We start from the raw sequence: 19,869 nt of genomic DNA, 5'->3' as shown, positions 1-19,869 counted from the left end.
CCTTGTCTCAGCTCATCCGCTGCTGAACCCCTCATCCATGCCTTTGTTACCTCTAGACTTGACTATTCCAACGCACACCTGGCTGGCCTCCCACATTCTACATAGAAACATAGAAGATAGGAGCAGGAGGAGGCCATTCGGCCCCTCGAACCTGTTCCGCCATTTAATGAGATCATGGCTGATCATCCAAATTCAGTACCCTGTCCCTGCTTTCTTCCCATATCCCTTGATCCCTTTAGCCTTAAGAAATAGATTTAACTCCTTCTTGAATATATTTAATAAGTTGGCCTCAACTGCCTTCTGTGGTAGAGAATTCCACATGTTCACCACTCTCTGGGTGAAGCAATTCCTCCTCATCTCAGTCCTAAATGGATTACCCCTTATCCTTACCCTATGTAAACTTGAGATGATCCTAAACTCGGCTGCCCGTGTCCTAACTTGCACCAAGTCCCGTTCGCCCATCACCCCTGTGCTCGCTGACCTACATTTGGCTTCCAGTTAAGCAACACCTCGATTTCAAAATTCTCATCCTTGTATTCAAATCCCTCAATGGCTTCGCCCCTCCCTATCTCTGTGATCTCTTTCAGCCCCACAACCCCCCCGAGATATCTGCGCTCCTCTAATTCTGCCCTCTTGAGGATCCCTGATTATAATCACTCAAACATTGGTGGCTGTGCCTTCTGTTGCCTAGGCCCTAAGCTCTGGAATTCCCTCCCTAAACCTCTCTGCCTCATTATCTCTCTCTCCTCCTTTAAGACGCTCTTTAAAACCTACCTCTTTGACCAAGCTTTTGGGCATCTGCCCTTGTTTCTCCTTATGCGGCTCAGTATCAATTTTTTGTCTTATAATACCCCTGTGAAGCGCCTTGGGACGTTTTATTACGTATAAATACAAGTTGTTGTTGTTGATTGCACTACTTCTCAAACCTATTCATTATTACTTCCAGGAGCAGACTGTCTCCTTCCTCAGTTAAGAAAATAATGGCCCAGTAATTCGGGTCCCAACACGTGAGTACGGACGGGGTACTCACGCGTGGACCCGATGGAAGTGCCGGTTTTCAGCATGCACAGCGCATGCGCGGAAAACTGGCATTTCCTTTCCTCTGAACCAAGGGGTTCAGAGGTCGAACGCGTGCGCGCAGAAGTCTGCGCGTGCGTGCTGAAATTCCTTTTTTTTTTAAAGCTTTGCCCGTGTGTGAAGGCCTCAACTTTTTACGAATGAAAAAAGCAGACGGAAGGACTTCGTTTTAAAAGGTAAGTGGTCTAATAATTAAAGTTAGAATTTTTTTTCCACAGGTTTATTATTTTTAAAGACTTTACAGTAAGGTAAGTGTATTTTTAGACCCGAATTCGTAAAAAAAAAAAAAATTTCAGAAATTTGAATAATTGTTTAAAATAGTTTTTTACAGTTATTATTAGTTCATTTAATTAGTGGGATTTTTAAAAACTTTTATTTGAAGTTTATGTACTGTTTTGGGCGCTCGGAGTTTTCATGAGTTTGACAGTTCTTGCTATCAAACTCATGAATGAACTTTTGCAACCTCCGATTGGTTGCCCAGTGCTCACGTGATCCCAGCCGGCTCATCGAACTAACTACGCCGCTGGATCAGGCAAGCACAGTGCGCCGGGAGCTGGACTGGGCCACAGACAGGAAATCCACGCAGGGCCAGGCCTCAACTGTCGCCGCGCTATGTAAGTGTAGGTCGGGGGCTTGCACCCGCGGGAAGCCCCCGACACCAATTTCTGGGCAAATAATGCTGCTACTCTATATACTTGCTCTATATACATCTAGACGTTGTCCGATCCTTTTCCGATCTCCAACAAGGATAGCAGTTGCCTGCATGCTGGGAGTAGACGCTCGCTTATTTACTTTAATTTCTCTTCTACTTTACACCATGAGCTTTTTTATTATTTACTTCTTGGCCCAGAAATTCGGGTCTCCACGGGTGAGTACGCGCTGGGTACTCACGCGTAGGCCCAACGAAAGTGCCGGTTTCGTGCATGCACTGCGCATGCGCGGGAAACTGGAACTTCCGTTCCCTTAAAGGAAGGGGTTCACAGGTGGAACGCGTGCGCCGGAGAGGCAGTGCGTACGCCTGGAACCTCCGTTTTTTTTCCAGGTTTCTCCGGGAGGGTAAGTCTCCAGCAGTTACACTTTTACAAAGGAGGCGCAAGGCCTGCTTTTAACAAGGTAAGTGGTGAATTAATTAAAATTAGAATTTTTTTTCCACAGGTTTATTATTTTTAAATGCTTTAAAGAAAGGTAAGTTTATTTTTAGTCCCGTTAGAAAATGTAATAAATTTTTTCAAAAATTTTAATTATTGTTTAAAATAGTTATTTTATGTAATTTATAGTTATTTTAAAAATGTGATGTTTTAAAAAAAAATTATTTGAAGTTTTAGTTATGTTTTGGGGCTTATAGTATTTATAGTTTTGACAGCTCTTCCTGTCAATTTTATGAATGGGCATTTCCCTGCTACCATTGTCTCTCCATGGCCCACGTGATCCCAGGGGACGCATCGAACTAACTGCGCCCCTGGGATACGCAAGCACTGTGCGCCGGCAGTTGGAGGAGGCCCAGGGTCGGAATCCCACGCGGGCCCACAGCACAATGGCTGACGTGCCTCCGACCCGAATTTCTGGGCCATTGTCATTCTTCACTTCTGTTTTATAGAGTCAGAGGCCTAGAAATTCAGTATAGCCACTTTTGGGGCGGTAAAGTTGGGCGGCCGCTAAAGTTTGTGCCCGGCGCAAAGTCGAGCCCCCTTCACCGATATTCAGTCGCATCGCCCTACGAGGTTGCTGCTGCGCTAAAACAGGCGATGCACGACTATCATTAGGCGCTACGCCGGGTCGTCGTCCTCCTCCTCCTCCCCCTCCTCCCCTTTGTCGCTCACAAAGAAGGAGCAGGAGTGCCCTTTAATTTGCGCTCCCCGTGGCCCGCATCGACTGAGCACCGTTCAACTCAACAGTCGCTGGGGCCGCCCGGCGCACAATGGGCCGGCGCGAGGAAATGACGTCATGATCTGCGTGCGCAAGACTTTGCGCCGGCACTAAATGTCTACTGAAGTTGGGGCGAGGCGCAGGTCGCGCTGCGCCCGGGCACTAAGCGCCTAGCGCTCGACATCTACTCCTCCTAAGGCGCTAATGGCTGGCGCAACCAACTGAATTTCTAGGCCATAGAGTCATACAGCACAGAAAGAGGCCCTTTGGCCCATCGTGTCCGCGCCGGCCATCAAGCCCTGTCTAATCTAATCCCATTTTCCAGCACCTGGTCCGTAGCCTTGTATGCTATGGCGTTTCAAGTGCTCATCTAAATGCTTCTTGAATGTTGTGAGGGTTCCTGCCTCTACCACCCTTTCAGGCAGTGAGTTCCAGATTCCAACCACCCTCTGGGTGAAAATGTTTTTCCTCAAATCCCCTCTAAACCTCCTGCCCCTTACCTTGAAACTATGCCCCCTGGTTATTGACCCCTCTACTAAGAGGAAAAGTTCCTTCTATCTACCCTATCTATGCCCCTCATAATTTTGTACACCTCAATCAGGTCCCCCCTCAGCCTTCCCTGCTCTAAGGAAAACAACCCCAGCCTGTCCAGTCTCTCTTAGCTGAAGCGCTCCAGCCCAAGTAACATCCTGGTGAATCTCCTCTGCACCCTCTCCAATGCAATCACATCCTTCCTATAGTGTGGCGACCAGAACTGCACACAGTATTCCAGCTGTGGCCTAACTAGCATTTTGTACAGCTCCATCATAACCTCCCTGCTCTTATATTCTATGCCTCGGCTAATGAAGGCACGTATCCCATATGCCTTTTTAACCACCTTATCTACCTGTCCTGCTGCCTTCAGGGATCTATGTACATGCATACCAAGGTCCCTCTGATCCTCTGTCCTTCCTAGGATCCTACCATTCATTGTGTATTCCCTTGCCTTGTTTGTCCTCCCAAAATGCATCACCTCACACTTTTCAGGGTTAAACTCCATTTGCCACTGTTCTGCCGATCTAACCATCCCGTCTATATCATCCTGTAGCCTGAGGCTTCCCTCCTCGCTATTTATCACTCCACCAATTTTTGTATCATCTGCGAACTTACTGATCATATCTCCTACATTCCTATCTAAATCATTAATGTACACTACAAACAGCAAGGGACCCAGCACTGATCCCTGCGGTACACCACTGGACACAGGCTTCCAGTCACAAAAACAACCTTCGACCATTACACTCTGCCTCCTGCCACTAAGCCAATTTTGGATCCAATGTGCCAAATTGCCCTGGATCCCATGGGCTCTTACCTTCTTGACCAGTCTCCCATGCGGGACTTTGTCAAAAGCCTTACTAAAATCCATGTAGACTACATCAACTGCACTACCCTCGTCCACACACGTAGTCACCCCCTCGAAAAATTCAATCAAATTGGTCAGACATGGTCTACCCTGACAAAGCCATGCTGACTATCCCTGATTAATCCCTGCCTCTCCAAGTGGAGACTAATTCTGTCCCTCAGAATTTTTTCCAATAATTTCCCTACCACTGATGTTAGGCTCACTGGCCTGTAATTCCCTGGTTTATCCTTACTACCCTTCTTGTACTGTGTTAACTGTCCTCCAGTCCTCTGGCACCTCCCCTGTAGCCAGAGAGGTTCTGAAAATTTGTGTCAGAGCCCCTGCAATCTCCTCCCTTGCCTCACACAGCAGCCTGGGATACACCCCGTCAGGGCCTGGGGATTTATCCACATTTAAGCCTGCTAAAACCACTAGTACCTCCTCCCTCTCAATACTAATTTGCTCAAGTATATCACAATCCCCCGGCCTGATTTATATGCCTACATCACCCTTCTCCATAGTGAACACAGATGCAAAATATTTATTTATTCATTTATCTTCACTTTCTTCCAGCACCTCTGACACCATAGAGTATATCCTTTCCTGTTAGTGCTGTATGTACGCTGACAACACCCAGCTCCATCCTCACCACCACCTCTATCGACCTCTCTATGGTCTCTAAATTGTCAGACCTCCTGGGCTGAAATCTCCTCCGACTAAATATTGGGATGACTGAAGCCATTGACCAACTCCATCCCTCTCCCTGGCAACTGTCTGAGGCTGAACCACACTGTTCGCAACCTTGGTGTCATATCTGACCTCAGGATGAGCTTCTGACCACATATCCGCGCCATAACCAAGACTGCCTATTTTCACCTCTGTAACATCGCCAGACTCCACCCCGCCTTAGCTCATCCGCTGCTGAAACCTTCATCCATGCCTTTGTTACCTCTAGACTTGACTATTCCAACGCACTCCTGGCTGGCCTCCCATGTTCTACCCTACGTAAGCTTGATGTGATCCAAAACTCGGCTGCCCGTGTCCTAACTCGCACCAAGTCCCGTTCACCCATCACCCCTGTGCTCGCTGACCTACCACTGGCTCCCGGTTAAGCGGCTCCTTGAATTTTTAAATTCTCATCCTTGTTTTCAAATCCCTCCATGGCCTCGCCCCTCCCTATCTCTAATCTCCTCCAGCCCCACAACCCACCGAGATATCTGCGCTCCTCTAATTCTGGCCTCTTGCGCATCCCCAATTTTAATCGTTCCACAACTGGTGGCTGTGCCTTCAGCTGCCTGGGCCCTAAGCTCTGGAATTCCCTCCCTAAACCTCTCCGCCTCTCTACCCTCGTATAAGACGCTCCTTAAAACCTCTTTGACCAAGCATTTGGTCATCTGCCCTCCCCTAATATCTCCTTATGTGACTCAGTGTCAAATTTTGTTTGATAATCGCTCCTGTGAAGCGCCTTGCGCTGTATAAATGCAAGTTGTTGTTGTATGGTTCTGAGTGAGGTAAGGGGTTCCTCTGAAGGAAAGATGGGTGTAATGTATTATCACATGGTTTGGTAGGAGCATGCTCAGTTTGCTCTGGCCTAGTAAACAAGCACCTTGACTAGCAACTCATCGTGTCTCTGTCCTTCATTTGTTCTACCCACATATATTACATTTTGGCGACGAGAATGGGATCCCAAAGCCATTTTTAGGGATCGTGGAAGGACACAGTGTTCAACCTTCGAGTGGACAAGTTTAAGGTGAATTTGTGACACCAAAACTGAATTTTTGCGATGTCTTACCGTTAATGCTTGTACAGAATCGTCTGTGCTTCACTTTCCCGTGTCTGTATACACAGCAACAGCGTGGTTGGTTCTCACAGGTACACAGATAGTGTGCTGAGTCACTGTTCGACGGGATCGGGACAATCATGTATGGGATTCATCGCAAGCCTCGGCATGGTATGACCGAGCTCGCAAACCATTCAGTTCTTACATTGAGCAGATGGAGATGTTTTTTAAGGCCAATAACATTTTTGAGACCGAAGCTGCAGATGAGAATGTTCAATCTCAAAATAAGGTAATTCGTGAACGGAAGAAAGCAATTTTTATAACGGAGATCGGGCCAGATGTCTGCGGAACGTTGACAAACCTACTCTCACCAGGGAAAGCGAAGGATGCGTCGTTTGAAGACATTGTCGAGAAACTCGAGGACCATTTCGACCGAAAGCCATTAGAAATAGCAGAGAGCTATAAGTTTGGTACCAGAAACCAAAATCAAAGTGAAACCATCAGTGAGTACATTGTAGCTCTTAAGAACCTGTCTTTGTATAGTAACTTCAGCACAGTTTTGGATCGTGTGTTGCGAGATAAGTTTGTGTGTGGACTGGTGAATGAGCGCACGCAGTCCATGTTACTGAACACTCCGAACCTAACGTTTGACAGAGCATGCAAAACTGCCCTATCTATGGAGATGGCGTCTAAGAATGCGAGGGAGCTCCATCCAACTCAAGTGACTAGTGCAGCTGAGGTCTGCAGTCACAAAGCCACCGCCAAACCTACAGTTGTGAGACCGAGTCACAAGCATGTCGGTGAGAGCTGTTCAGTGAATTGTTATCGCTGCAATGGAAATCACTCACCACAGTCCTGCCAATACAGAAGTGCAAAGTGTTTTCGCCGCCAGAAGCAAGATCATATTTCAACCGCTTGCAGAACTAGATCTAAAGCAGGAAGTAAGAACCATTCTAGTGGCAATGCAATGCAGCGACAACAAAAGGGAGGAGTTCACAATATTGAAGTGAACACACCTGATGTTGAAGAACTAGGCATCTACAGTATCTATGCCACTAACGACAACGCTAGCAGTCATGTGAAAGACTTCCGTACATAACTTTTGATCAATGACCAATATATTGATATGTGTATCGACACAGCGGCGGACTGCTCTACCATGAGTAAGGACACATATGAGATTAAGTTTCATCAAATACCACTTACAAAGAGTACTGTAGAGTTAAAAACCTACTCCGGAGAAATCCTAGAGACATGAGAAATGGAATGTACAGTTCAGCACAATGGCCAGTCAGTAAAGCTGCCTATTATTGTAGCGAGCTACAACAACAGGCCAACCCTCATGGGCAAAGACTGGTTGAGAAAGTTAAAACTAGACTGGAGAAACATCTTCAGTGTAGATGCTTCAAAGAAGCGACTCGGCACAATGCTGAACAAATATAAAAGCATGTTCTCAGACAGTTATGAGGGCATCACTGGGCATGACGCACATATCCGCATCAAGTCCAATGCGAAGCCTGTCTATTGTAAGGCAAGGCCAGTCCCCTATGCGTTGAAAAGTCAGGTGGAGGAAGAGCTAGAGAAACTAAGAGAGAACGGAGGGCTAGTAAAAACCGGCAAAAGTGAATGGGCTACCCCGATTGTGGTAGTGCCCAAAGCAGACAAAACTGCACGCTTGTGCGGTGACTACAAAGTTAACATCAACCAAACAGTTGACGATGAGCAGTACCCATTACCTACAGATTATTATTTGAATGGTAATAGATTGGGAGAAGGGGAAGTGCAACGAGACCTGAGTGTTCTTGTGCACCAGTCGCTGAAGGTAAGCATGCAGGTGCAGCAGGCGGTTAAGAAGGCAAATGGTATGTTGGCCTTCGTAGCAAGAGGGTTCGAGTACAAGAACAAGGATGTCTTGCTACAGTTGTACAGGGCCTTGGTGAGACCACACCTTGAGTATTGTGTGCAGTTTTGGTCGCCTTACCTGAGGAAGGACGTTCTTGCCATGGAAGGAGTGCAGCGAAGATTCACCAGGCTGATACCTGGGATGGCAGGAATGACGTATGAGGAGAGATTGGGTCGATTGGGCTTATACTCACTGGAGTTTAGAAGATTGAGAGGGGATCTCATCGAAACCTATAAAATTCTGTCAGGCCTGGACAGACTAGATGCAGGAAGGATGTTTCTGATGGCCGGGGAGTCCAGAACCAGGGGTCATAGTCTAAGGATAAGGGGTAAGCCATTTAGGACTGAAATGAGGAGGAATTTCTTCACCCAGAGAGTGGTGAACCTGTGGAATTCTCTGCCACAGAGGGCGGTGGAGGCCAGTTCATTAAGTATATTCAAGAAAGAGTTGGATATATTTCTTAAGGCTAAAGGGATCAAGGGATATGGGGAGAAGGCAGGGACCGGGTACTGAATTTGGATGATCAGCCATGATCTCATTGAATGGCGGAGCAGGCTCGAAGGGCCGAATGGCCTACTCCTGCTCCTATCTTCTATGTATCTATGTATCTATGTACATCGCAAGATTTATATGCAGCATTCTCTGGGTCAAAGGTTTTCTCCAAACTTGACCTGTTGCACGCTTACGCTCAGCTGAATGTCGACAAAGAGAATCAACAGTATCTCACTATCAACAGTACTCACTTTCCCACATTACAACAGTGACTACACTCCAATAAGTACTTCATTGGCTGTAAACCGCTTTGAGACGTCTGGTGGTCGTGAACACACACAAGGGACTGTACTCATAAACCAAGCTGTCCTATTGGTGTAAAGTCCTCCCCCAAATCTTCCAGGTTACAATGGATAAGATTTTGCAATGAATTCCAAATTGCTTATGCAATCAAGACGATGTGCTGATCACAACAAGCAGCGAGGAAGAAAATCTAAAAGTGTTAGATTTAGTGCTTCAAAGGTTGAATTCCCACAATGTCAAATTGAAAAGGCGCAAATCTGCTTTTGTGCAGCCCGAGGTTGTGCACGTTGGTCTGAGAGTTGATGCAAATGGTTTGCAACCAGTGAAGGAAAAGGTTGACGCTGTCATCAATGCTCCAAAGCCACAGAACATGTCTGAGTTAAGATCTTTCCTTGGAATGGTCCAGTACTATGCACGTTCCTTACCTGAGTTAGTGACCATGTTAGCTCCATTGCACGAGCTCCTCAAGAAGGATGTCCAGTGCAAGTGGACAAAAGCACAACAGGAAGCTTCCGACGCTTGTAAGAGAAGTCTCTCTAGCGATGCTCAGCTTGTGCACTTTGACACAGAGTGTGAGCTCAAGTTAGTGTGTGATGCTTCTAGCTATAGTGCAGGAGCTATCATAAGCCACGTAATGGATGGTGGCCAAGAGAAACTAATCGTGTTTGCCCTCACAAAGAGCGAATGAAACTACGTGCAAATTGAAAAGGATGCACTCGCCATAGTGTTTGGAATCAAGAATTCCAACAGTTCCTGAGCGGCAGAAAGTTTACCCCGATAACCGATCGTAAACCGCTCCTAGCAATATATGGGCCCAAATCTGCCATCCCTCAATGGCCGCATCAAGAATGCAATGTTGGGTAGAGTTGTTGCCACAATATGACTGAACGATTGCATATTGCACTTCAAAGCAAAATGCAATCGCAGATGCCTTGTCCAGGTTGCCACATGAAGACTCATGTGTTGGGAGTGAAGGTGTGGTTTTCACGCTGGGTGCAGTTGACAAAGACTTTCCCGTGAATGCAACTGAGATTGTAGTTGAGACTCAAAAGGACTCAGTACTAAAAAGAGTGTATGAAAGCACCTTGAATGGATGGACTGATCAGTCTGGACACAGAGTTGGAACCATTCCATAACCATTGTACTGAATTGTCTTGGGAAACAGAGTGGTGGTACCTACTTCTTTGGGAGATAGAATTCTGGCTGAACTTCATACAGAACATCCAGGGATCGTCAGTATGAAATCAATTGCAGGAAGCTTTGTTTACTGGCCTGGATTGGACAGTGATCTTGAATCACTTGTCAGCAAATGCAGCGTTTGTCAAAACTGCAGAAACAAACCACCCAAAACTCTACTACAACCTTGGTCATGGCCAAGTAGACCTTCTCAGAGAGTGCATGTAGACTTCTGTGAGAAAGGAAATTATTATTTCCTGGTACTTGTACATAGTCACTCAAAGTGGATTGAAATGAAACATATGAATTCAAACAAGTCTGAGATAGAAACAGGATCATCTTTGAGTTCGGAACCAAAACAAAACAGCCCGAAAATTGGTTCAACACCAAAACCTTCTGTAAGGAGATCAGGAAGGCTCCGCAAACCTGTTATTAAACTGGATTTGTAGTTAATTTGAAAGAAAAAAAGCCAGGAGTCTTTGTTTTGTTGGGAAAAGTGGGGCCATAGTTTTGTTGTATTTGAGAGCGGAATGTGTACATTTTTTTTTAAGGAGAAAGCAGTGTCATGTATTATCACATGGTTTGTCACATGGTTTGGTATGAGCATGCTCATTATGCTTGGGCCTAGTAAAGCAAGCACATGGACTATCAGCTCGTCGTGTCTCTGTCCTTCATTTGTTCTACCCAAGTATATTACAATGGACATGACTGGCGGTGAAGGGGTTAACGCCGAGGCCCCCGCTCTCAAACTCATTAGCGGCGCTTTGGCAGGTGCCAGACTGATGTTCCCGGTGCATCGCCAGCATGAAAGTTTTCGGCAAGAGACTGACGTACATCATAGAAGCAAAGTGTTTGATCAACATAACAGCAGCGTGGGCTCTGTACTCTTAATGAGCTCAGTTACTGCCGCAGGCAGAGAACAAACAAAATAGCTGTGAAAGATAAACTTCAGACACATTCTGGCCTCGTTACCCGAGAGAGCACAGTAACGCAAGACTATAAAGGTTTGGCTTGAAACAGCCACTCTCACATCCCCTTTCTTCCGATGAAAGGATCGGATATCAAACAGCCAAAGAGGCTGGGCCCCATTTAACGTGTGATGCATAACACGGTAGAGCATTGGCCTAGATCGATTGGGGAAGTGAGGTGTTCAAGCCCTACTCCAGAGATTCGAGCACACAATCCAGGCTGACAATCCCAGTGCAGTGCTGAGGGAGTGCTGCGCTGGCGGAGGTGCCGTCTTTCGGATCAGTCGTCAAACCGAGGTCCCCGTCTGCTCTCTCAGGTGGACGTAAAAGATCCCACAGCACTATTTTGAAGAAGAGCACGGGATTTCTCCCCGGTGTCTCGGCCAACATTTATCCCTCAACCAACATCTAAAACAAATTATGTCGTCATTATCACATTGTTGTTTGTGGGAGCTTGCTGTGCGCAAATTGGCTGCCGCATTTCCTACATTACAACAGTGACTACACTTCAAAAAGTACTTCATTGGCTGTAAAGTGCTTTGGGATGTCCGGTGGTCATGAAAGGTGCAATAGAAATACAAGTCTTTCTTTAATTGAGATAGATAGATAGACAGACAGACAGACAGACAGATAGATAGATGAGAGTGGCTGCCCTTGACATCAAGGCAGCATTTTACCGAGTGCGGCATCAAGTAACCCTAGTCAATGCGTATCAGGGGAAAACTCTCTACTGGCTGGAGTCATACCTAGCACAAAGGAAGGTGGCTGTAGTTGTTGGAGGTCAATCATCTCAGACCCAGAATATCGCTGCAGGAGTTCCTCAGGGCAGTGTCCTAGGCCCAACCATCTTCAGCTGCTTCATCAATGACCTTCCCTCCATCGTAAGGTCAGAAGTGGGGATGTTCGCTGATGAGTGTACAGGGTTCAGTGCCATTCACAACTCCTCAGATAATGCCCGAATGCAACACGATTCGGATTACATTCAGCCTTGGGTTGATAAATGGCAAGTAACATTTGTGCCATACAAGTGCCAGGCAATGACTATCTCCAACAAGCGAGAGTCTAACCACCGCCCCCTGACATTCAACGACATTACCATCACCAAATCCCCCACCATCAACATCCTGGGGGTCACCATTGACCAGAAACTTAACTGGACCAGCCACATAAATACTGTGGCTACAAGAGCAGGTCAGAGGCTGGATATTCTGCAGCGAGTGTCTCACCTCCTGACTCCCAAAAGCCTTTCCACCATCTACAAAGCACAAGTAAGGAGTGTGATGGAATACTCTCCACTTGCCTGGATGAGTGCAGCTCCAACAACACTCAAGAAGCTTGTCACCATCCAGGACAAAGCAGCCCGCTTGATTGGCACCCCACCTTAAACCTTCGCTCCCTGCACCACCGGCGCACCGTAGCTGCAGTGTGTACCATCTACAAGATGCACTGCAGCAACTTGCCAAGGCTTTTTCGGCAGCACCTCCCAAACCCGCGATCTCCACAACCTAGACAAGGGCAGCAGGTGCATGGGAATATCATCAGCTGCAAGTTCCCCTCCAAGTCACACACCATCCTGACTTGGAAATATATCGCCGTTCCTTCATCGTCGCTGGGTCAAAATCCTGAAACTCTCTCCCTAACAGCGCTGTAAGAGTCATGAAAGTTTAAGAAAGAAAATACTTTAAAATATTGGTTAAATAGTATAATACAGTTAATTTACCTGACTGACTTATTGTATTGAGAAACCCCCTATTTTCTTGTTCCAATAGTATAGTCTGAGATACCCCCTTTATTCTTGCTACAATGGTACAGTCCATGGTTCAAGAACTGCTGCAGTCCATGTGGTGAAGGTACTCCCACAGTGCTTGTAGTGGCACTCCGTAATTTCCAAACATGCAGCCACTGAGCTTTGAGGGCAATCCCAGAAACGAATATAAAAAAAAAGATAGACAGACAGATAGACAGATAGAGGTGGCTAAGAAAACTTAGACACAATGCAAGTAATCAGTGGCTCCAATGAATTCCACCCAGGCTATGATCCAGAGATATGTTTTAATGGATAAAGAGGCACTTACAGCAAATTCATTCTCAGGGTCCTTCGGCCCTCTTCTGGTTGGTCTGGAGTACCTGAACTTCATAACGTTATTAGCCTTGAAGAAGCTGATGGGTGAAAGGGATGAAAAAAATTGTAAGGTGAAGGAAGGAGATGTTCCTGAAGATTTCATGTTGGAGCTGAATTGTCTCTCCTCAGTTTTCTCACCACTTGTTTCTGGAGTGGTCGTGGTGACTGAGAGGTCCCCCAGCACTGACCTTCCTGAAGTGGAAAGACACATGAGAGAGATGGGGGGGTGGGTGGGGGGCGGATGGGAATTCCCGTAAGGAATCTCACGCTCCACCACCATAACTTTCAGAAATCCCGTTTACGTGGAATGTGAGACTCCCAAAAATAGCTCCGGTTAAACCCTAGTTTGTAACAAGTGTGCATTTTCACCGGTTATCTTTATTATTCACTCATTCTCAGGATATGAGCGGTGCTGGCAAGGCCGGCATTTATGGCTCAGTGGTTTAATACAACTGGGCTTCCTGCTGGACCCACTTCAGAAGGTAGTTAAGAATCAGCCACCTTGGTTAGGGCTGGAGTCACGCGTAGGCCCAGGCCGGGTAAGGACGGCAGGTTTCCTTCCCTGAATGGCATTAGTGACCCAGGTGGGTTGATACGACAATCCGACAGCTTCCTGGTCACTTTGACTGAGACCAGCTACCTATTTCCCGATTTTAAAAAAAAGTCAATTCAAATTCTGGATGGGATTTGAACTCAGCGTCCTATCTGGATTATTAGCCCAGGGGCCTCTGGATTAGTGGTCCACTAGAACAGAAACAGATTTTGATAAGGTGGGATGGGCAACAGGACCAGCGCGCGCAGGCATGACTGGGCAGCAGCTGATAGGCTGCCGTCAATTTTGAGATGGGCGGCGAGACAGGACGTTGGGAAGTGAGTGATGAATCACAGCAGCCATGTGAGACACTTTATTGTAATATACATTCATGGGATGTGGGGGTCGCTGGCAATGTCAGCATTTATTGCCCATCCCTTTGGTACAACTGAGCACAGTTAAGAGTCCAGCAGGGATTTCCCTAAAGGACATTAATGAACCAGATGGGTTTTTACAACAAACCGGTAGTTTCATAGTCACCATTACTGATACTAGCTTTTTAATCCAGATTTATTTAATTAACTGAATTTAAATTTCCCAGCTGCCGTGGTGGGATTTGAACTCACATCGCCGTGACCATTAAGTCCAGGCCTTTGGGTTACTCCAGTAACTTCAACCACTATGCGACCGTACCCATCATTTCAATAGACATGATTGGCCTCATCTTTCTCATTAGGGTGCTGAGGAAGAAAGAGTTGAGTGTGGGATCGTGGTTTCCAGGAGGCTTTGGAAACCAGTAACATTGGATTCATAATATAGAAACATAGGAGATAGGAGCAGGAGTAGGCCATTCGGCCCCTCGAGCCTGCTCCGCCATTTAATGAGATCATGGCTGATCATCCAAATTCAGTACCCTGTCCCTGCCTTCTCTCCATATCCCTTGATCCCTTTAGCCTTAAGAAATATATCTAACTCCTTCTTGAATATATTTAATGAATTGGCCTCAACTGCCTTGCGTGGTAGAGAATTCCACAGGTTCACCACTCTCTGGGTGAAGAAATTCCTCCTCATCTCTGTCCTAAATGGTTTACCCCTTATCCTTAGACTGTGACCCCTGGTTCTGGACTCCCCCGCCATCGGGAACATCCTTCCTGCATCTAGTCTGTCTAGTCCTGTTAGAATTTTATAAGTTTCAATGAGATCCCCTCTCATTCTTCTGAACTCTAGTGAATATAAGCCTAATCGACCCAATCTCTCTTCATACGTCATTCCTGCCATCCCAGGTATAATGCGTTAAAATAATTGCACGGGACGTCCATTTACAGCATGAATTTCAAAGTCCCCGCCAGCCTGGGTTCTCCAGATTGAAGTCTCTTCTGACTGGCCCGTCCCATTCCCAAGTGCTTTGGTGGGGGTTTCAGTTTTAAATATTCCCTCCAATTATCTGCTGCAGACGCTGGCTCTCCCTGGGAAACAGCGCCGTGAGGGCAGGCCTCCCCCCCGAATGGCCGCTGTAACAATCCGTGTGCGACCGGTCGTGGCGCGGCGACGTGGGTTGTTCGTTCAGAGGTCTCGGGTGGGCGCGGTGGACCAAACCGACGGGTCCTCAACGGGATCGCTGGAGGCCGCCATCCCAAAAAAAAAGGTTTTCTCGACTAATGTGGAGCCGGGAATAGCCGGAGCGCTCCGCCCAAACCCCGGGCGAGAATCGCGGGGCGCTGCTGGCCCCGGAGAGGGGGAAGCACGCGGTGCCCACCCGCACTCCCGAAGCCTTCCGCGGCTGTTAGGTACCGCAGGGAATGAAGCGTTTGGCGGACACTGGGAGCACCGTTATCATTTTGTTTTATGAGTTTCCATTTTTTTTGCCATTTATGCTCTTTTTTTTTTTTAAAAAAGGTCACATTTAAAACATGGCTTTCAGTCGATGATGATAACACCGGGTGGGGCATACTTTGGTTCTGTCTTCACAAAGGAGGACACAAATAACCTCCCAAAGATGTCGGGGAACATAGGGTCTAATGAAAGGGAGGAACTGATAGAAATCAGTATTTGTAGGGAAATGGTGTTAGGGAAATTGATGGGACTGAAGGCCGATAAATCCCCAGGGCCTAATAATCTACATCCTAGGGTACTTAAGGAAGTGGCCCTAGAAATAGTAGATGCATTGCTGGTCATCTTCCAAAATTCTATAGACTCTGGAACAGTTCCCATGGATTGGCGGGTAGCTAATGTTACCCCACTGTTCAAAAAAGATGGTAGAGAGAAAATGGGGAATTACAGACCGGTAAGCCTGACATCGGTAGTGGGGAAAATGCTAGAGTCCATTATAAAGGATGTAATAGCAGAGCACTTGGAAAAAAGTGACCGGATCGGACAAAGTCAACATGGCTTTACGAAAGGTAAATCGTGCTTGACTAATCTACTGGAATTTTTTGAGGATGTAACTGGTAGAATAGATAAGGGAGAACCAGTGGATGTGGTGTATTTGGATTTTCAAAAGGCTTTCGATAAGGTCCCGCATAAGAGATTAGCGTGTAAAATTAAGGCACATGGGATTGGGGCAAGGTATTGACTTGGATAGAGAACTGGTTGGCGGACAGAAAATCTGTGGAGCAAGAAACTAAGTCAATGTTTCAGATCAATGACCCTTCGTCACAGAAGTCACATTGTGGTGACTAGGAAATGCCAGTGTAAGAAACATTGGCTGATTGGCCTCTTGCTGTACCAGAATGTCTGAGTCTTTAGGATGGTTAACAGTAGAAAAATATGTTAACTTTAACAATTATTTGATCATACTAAACTTGATTATATGTAGTAAAAGCAGAAAATGCTGGAAATACTCAGCAGGTCAGGCAGCATCTGTGGAGAGAGAAACAAAGAGTCAACGTTTCAGGTCGATGACCCTTCGTGACCTGAAACGTTAACTCTGTTTCTCTCTTCACAGATGCTGCCTGACCTGCTGAGTATCTCCAGCATTTTCTGTTTTTAATCCCCGTGTCTCCTTATCGGTCTTTAGTTAGTGGCGCAGAGAACTTGCTCCACTTTCTATTTTGGCTCTGGGTTTAATTTTCATTGCCACTCCCAGGAGATTACATGGGGAGAGAGGGGGGACTGCGGGGTGGGGGGAGCGGGGGGGTTTGTAGGATGTGTCTTGTCATAATGCTCCTGGGGCAGGCCCGATGGCCCAGCTAGTCTTTCCCAGTCCGTCGTTTTTGGATGCTCGTCTACGACCCCGTTCGCTGGACAGATTTTCGTCCTGAGATAGCCGAAATTGAATAATGCGTCAGCTGAGAACTTACTCCACAATCTGCTCCGGAACATTCTTGTTGTGAAATTGCGCTTGATCGGCCTGGATCGGCTGCACGGTGAAACACTGAACGACTGTGGGTTACAGTAAAGGAAGAGAAACACAAGGGGGCAGCATTGTCATGGCTATACCGAGGGAAATGGGGGGGGGGGAAAAAGGCAAGTTGAAAGAGTGAGGGTCGCCGTTAGGAAGAGGCTTCCGGCCTGTCACAGCTCTGGTGCCTGAGGTACATTCAGGTACATTCAGGTGTCAGCTGGGGCTCAGTGGGCAGCACTCTCTCTCTCCCCTCTGAGTCAGAAGGTCGTGGGTTCATAGTCCTGCTCCAGAGACTTCAGCACAAAAAAATCCAGGCTGACACTCCTAGTGACTCTCACTGGCATACAGCACCGTGAGGGCAGGCCTCTCAGTGCTGAGGGAGTGCTGCACTGTCGGAGGTGCCGTCTTTCAGATGAGATGTTGAACCGAGGCCCAGTCTGCTCTCTCAGGTGACCGTAAAAGATCCCGCGGCACTTTTTCGAAGAAGAGCAGGGGGAGTTCTCCCCGGTGTCCTGGGCCAATATTTATCCCTCAATCAACATCACTAAAAACAGATTATCTGGTCATTATCACATTGCTGTTTGTGGGACCTTGCTGTGCGCAAATTGGCTGCCGCGTTTCATGGGATCATAGAAAGTTACAGCACGGAAGGAGGCCATTTCGGCCCATCGTGTCCGCGCCGGCCAACAAAGAGCTATCCAGCCTAATCCCACTTCCCAGCTCTTGGTCCGTAGCCCTGCAGGTTAGAGCATCCCAAGTGCACATCCAAGTACTTTTTAAATGTGGTTAGGGTTCCTGCCTCTACCCCCATTTCAGGCAGCGAGTTCCAGACCCCCACAACCCTCTGGGTGAAGAAATTTCCCCTCAAATCCCCTCTAAACCTTCCAATTACTTTAAATCTGTGCCCCCTGGTTTTTGACCCCTCTGCTAAGGGAAATAGGCCATTTCTGTCCACTTTGTCTATGCCCCTCATAATTTTATACACCTCAATAAGGTCTCCCCTCAGACTCCTCTGTTCCAAGGAAAACAGACCCAGCCTATCCAGTCTTTCCTCATAGCTAAGATTCTCTACTCCCGGCAACATCCTTGTAAATCTCCTCTGTACCCTCTCTAGTGCAATCACATCTTTCCTGTAATGTGGTGACCAGAACTGCACGCAGCACTCTAGCTGAGGCCTAACTAGTGTTTCATACAGTTGAAGCATAACACCCCTGCTCTTGTATTCTATGCCACGGCCAATAAAGGCAAACATTCCGTATGCCTTCTTAACCACCTTGTCTACCTGGCCTGCTACCTTCAGGGATCTGTGGACATGCACTCCAAGGTCCCTTTGTTCCTCTACACTACTCAGTGTCCTACCATTTAATGTGTATTCCCTTTCCTTGTTAGCCCTCCCCAAATGCATTACCTCACACTTCTCCGGATTAAATTCCATTTGCCACTGTTCTGCCCACCTGACCAATTTATTGATATCTTCCTGCAGTCTACAGCTTCCTTCTTCAGTATCAACCACACAGCCGATTTCAGTATCATCTGCAAACTTCTTAATCATACCCCCTATATTCAAGTCAAGATCACTGATATATACCACAAAAAGCAAGGGACCTAGTACTGAGCCCTGCGGAACCCCACTGGAAACAGCCTTCCAGTCACAAAAGCACCCATCAACCATTACCCTCTGCTTCCTGTCTCCAAGACAGTTTTGAATCCAACTTGACACTTTGCCCTGGATCCCATGGGCTTTTAACTTCGTGACCAGTCTGCCATGTGGAACCTTATCAAAAGCCTTGCTAAAGTCCATATACACTACATCAAACGCACTACCCTACATTACAACAGTGACTACACTCCAAAAGTACTTCATTGGCTGTAAAGCACTTTGGGACGTCCGGTGTTCATGAAAGGCGCTGTATAAATGCAAGCCTTTCTATATTATGCTAGCAATTTGGAGACTGGGAGCTCCATACTGAGTTCCTCTCTATTGAAATCCTCCTTCTTGTGGTGTTAAAGAGACTCTGCAGTAAGTTTACAAAGTGCTCATAATATCTATTGGACACCCTGTGCACTTGTTAAACCTGGCTTGACACTACTGGAGTTATACTGCCTGACTGGTGTGCGCTGGCCTCCGCGGGGTAGTCTTGCACCAGTTGGCATTAGTTTGTTAACAGTCGGAGCAGAGGAGTGGAACCAGAGGACGCGGCCTGTGCTCGAAGGGGGTTAAATTCACAGCTAATCTGCGGGAACGATATTTCAGTGAGCGAGTGGTCAATCTACGGAACAGACTCCCTGGGGAAACAATGGAAGTCTTTCGAAAGAATTAGTATTGATTCATTCAAATGCAAATTAGATAGATTTCTTTCAGAAATTAACAATTTGGATACAGTATTTAGTCATTTGAGACATGACGTGTGGTGAGGAGGAACAGGTGACACTGGACCTCTGGTTCCCTAAGCTCTCCACCACTCGGGGTTTTCCTCGCCTCATGTCTGGGTCTGTTGTAGACTCATTGATTGCTATGATTAGTCAACAACTCCATTAGCGTTGAGTGTCTGTGGATGCTATCTATATAAAGCAGTAAATAAGGAGAAACTGTTTCTCGTGGTAGAAGGGTCAGTCGCTAAAGGACACAGATTGAAAGTGATTAGCAATAGAACCAAAAGCGACATGAAGAAACATTATTTTTACACAGCGAGTTGTTGTGATCTGGAATGTGCTGCCTGAAAGGGCGGAGGAAGCAGATTCAACAGGAACTTTCAAAAGGGAATTGGATAAATGCTTAAAGGGCAAAAATTTACAGGGCTATGGGGATAGAACAGGAGAGTGGGATTAATTGGATAGTTCTACCAAAGAGCCAGCACAGACACGACGGGCAAAATGGCCTCCTTCTGTGTTGTATCATTCTATGATTCTATATGGACTTCTAGAA

At 46.7% G+C, this 19,869-nt stretch overlaps 1 protein-coding gene across 1 annotated transcript in view; it reads right to left on the bottom strand.

The window, feature by feature from the left end:
- The window catches only part of LOC147123754 (dedicator of cytokinesis protein 2-like), a 1,461,504-nt gene that overhangs the window by 36,653 nt on the left and 1,404,982 nt on the right, over nucleotides 1–19,869 (bottom strand). Inside the window, exons 42-43 of the mRNA XM_085975685.1 lie at nucleotides 16,900–16,981; nucleotides 13,022–13,106 (exon numbers count right to left, since the gene is read on the bottom strand). Of these exons, the coding sequence (XP_085831811.1) occupies nucleotides 13,022–13,106; nucleotides 16,900–16,981 (167 nt within the window). The remainder of the gene's footprint in view (nucleotides 1–13,021; nucleotides 13,107–16,899; nucleotides 16,982–19,869) is intronic.

Source organism: Somniosus microcephalus, chromosome 2 (assembly GCF_052327205.1).
Source record: "Somniosus microcephalus isolate GS21.2 chromosome 2, FLI_Smic_1.0, whole genome shotgun sequence".
NCBI classification, from domain to species: domain Eukaryota; kingdom Metazoa; phylum Chordata; class Chondrichthyes; order Squaliformes; family Somniosidae; genus Somniosus; species Somniosus microcephalus.
Note: the sequence above shows the minus strand (reverse complement) of the source record. Positions and strands in the feature narration are given on the sequence as shown.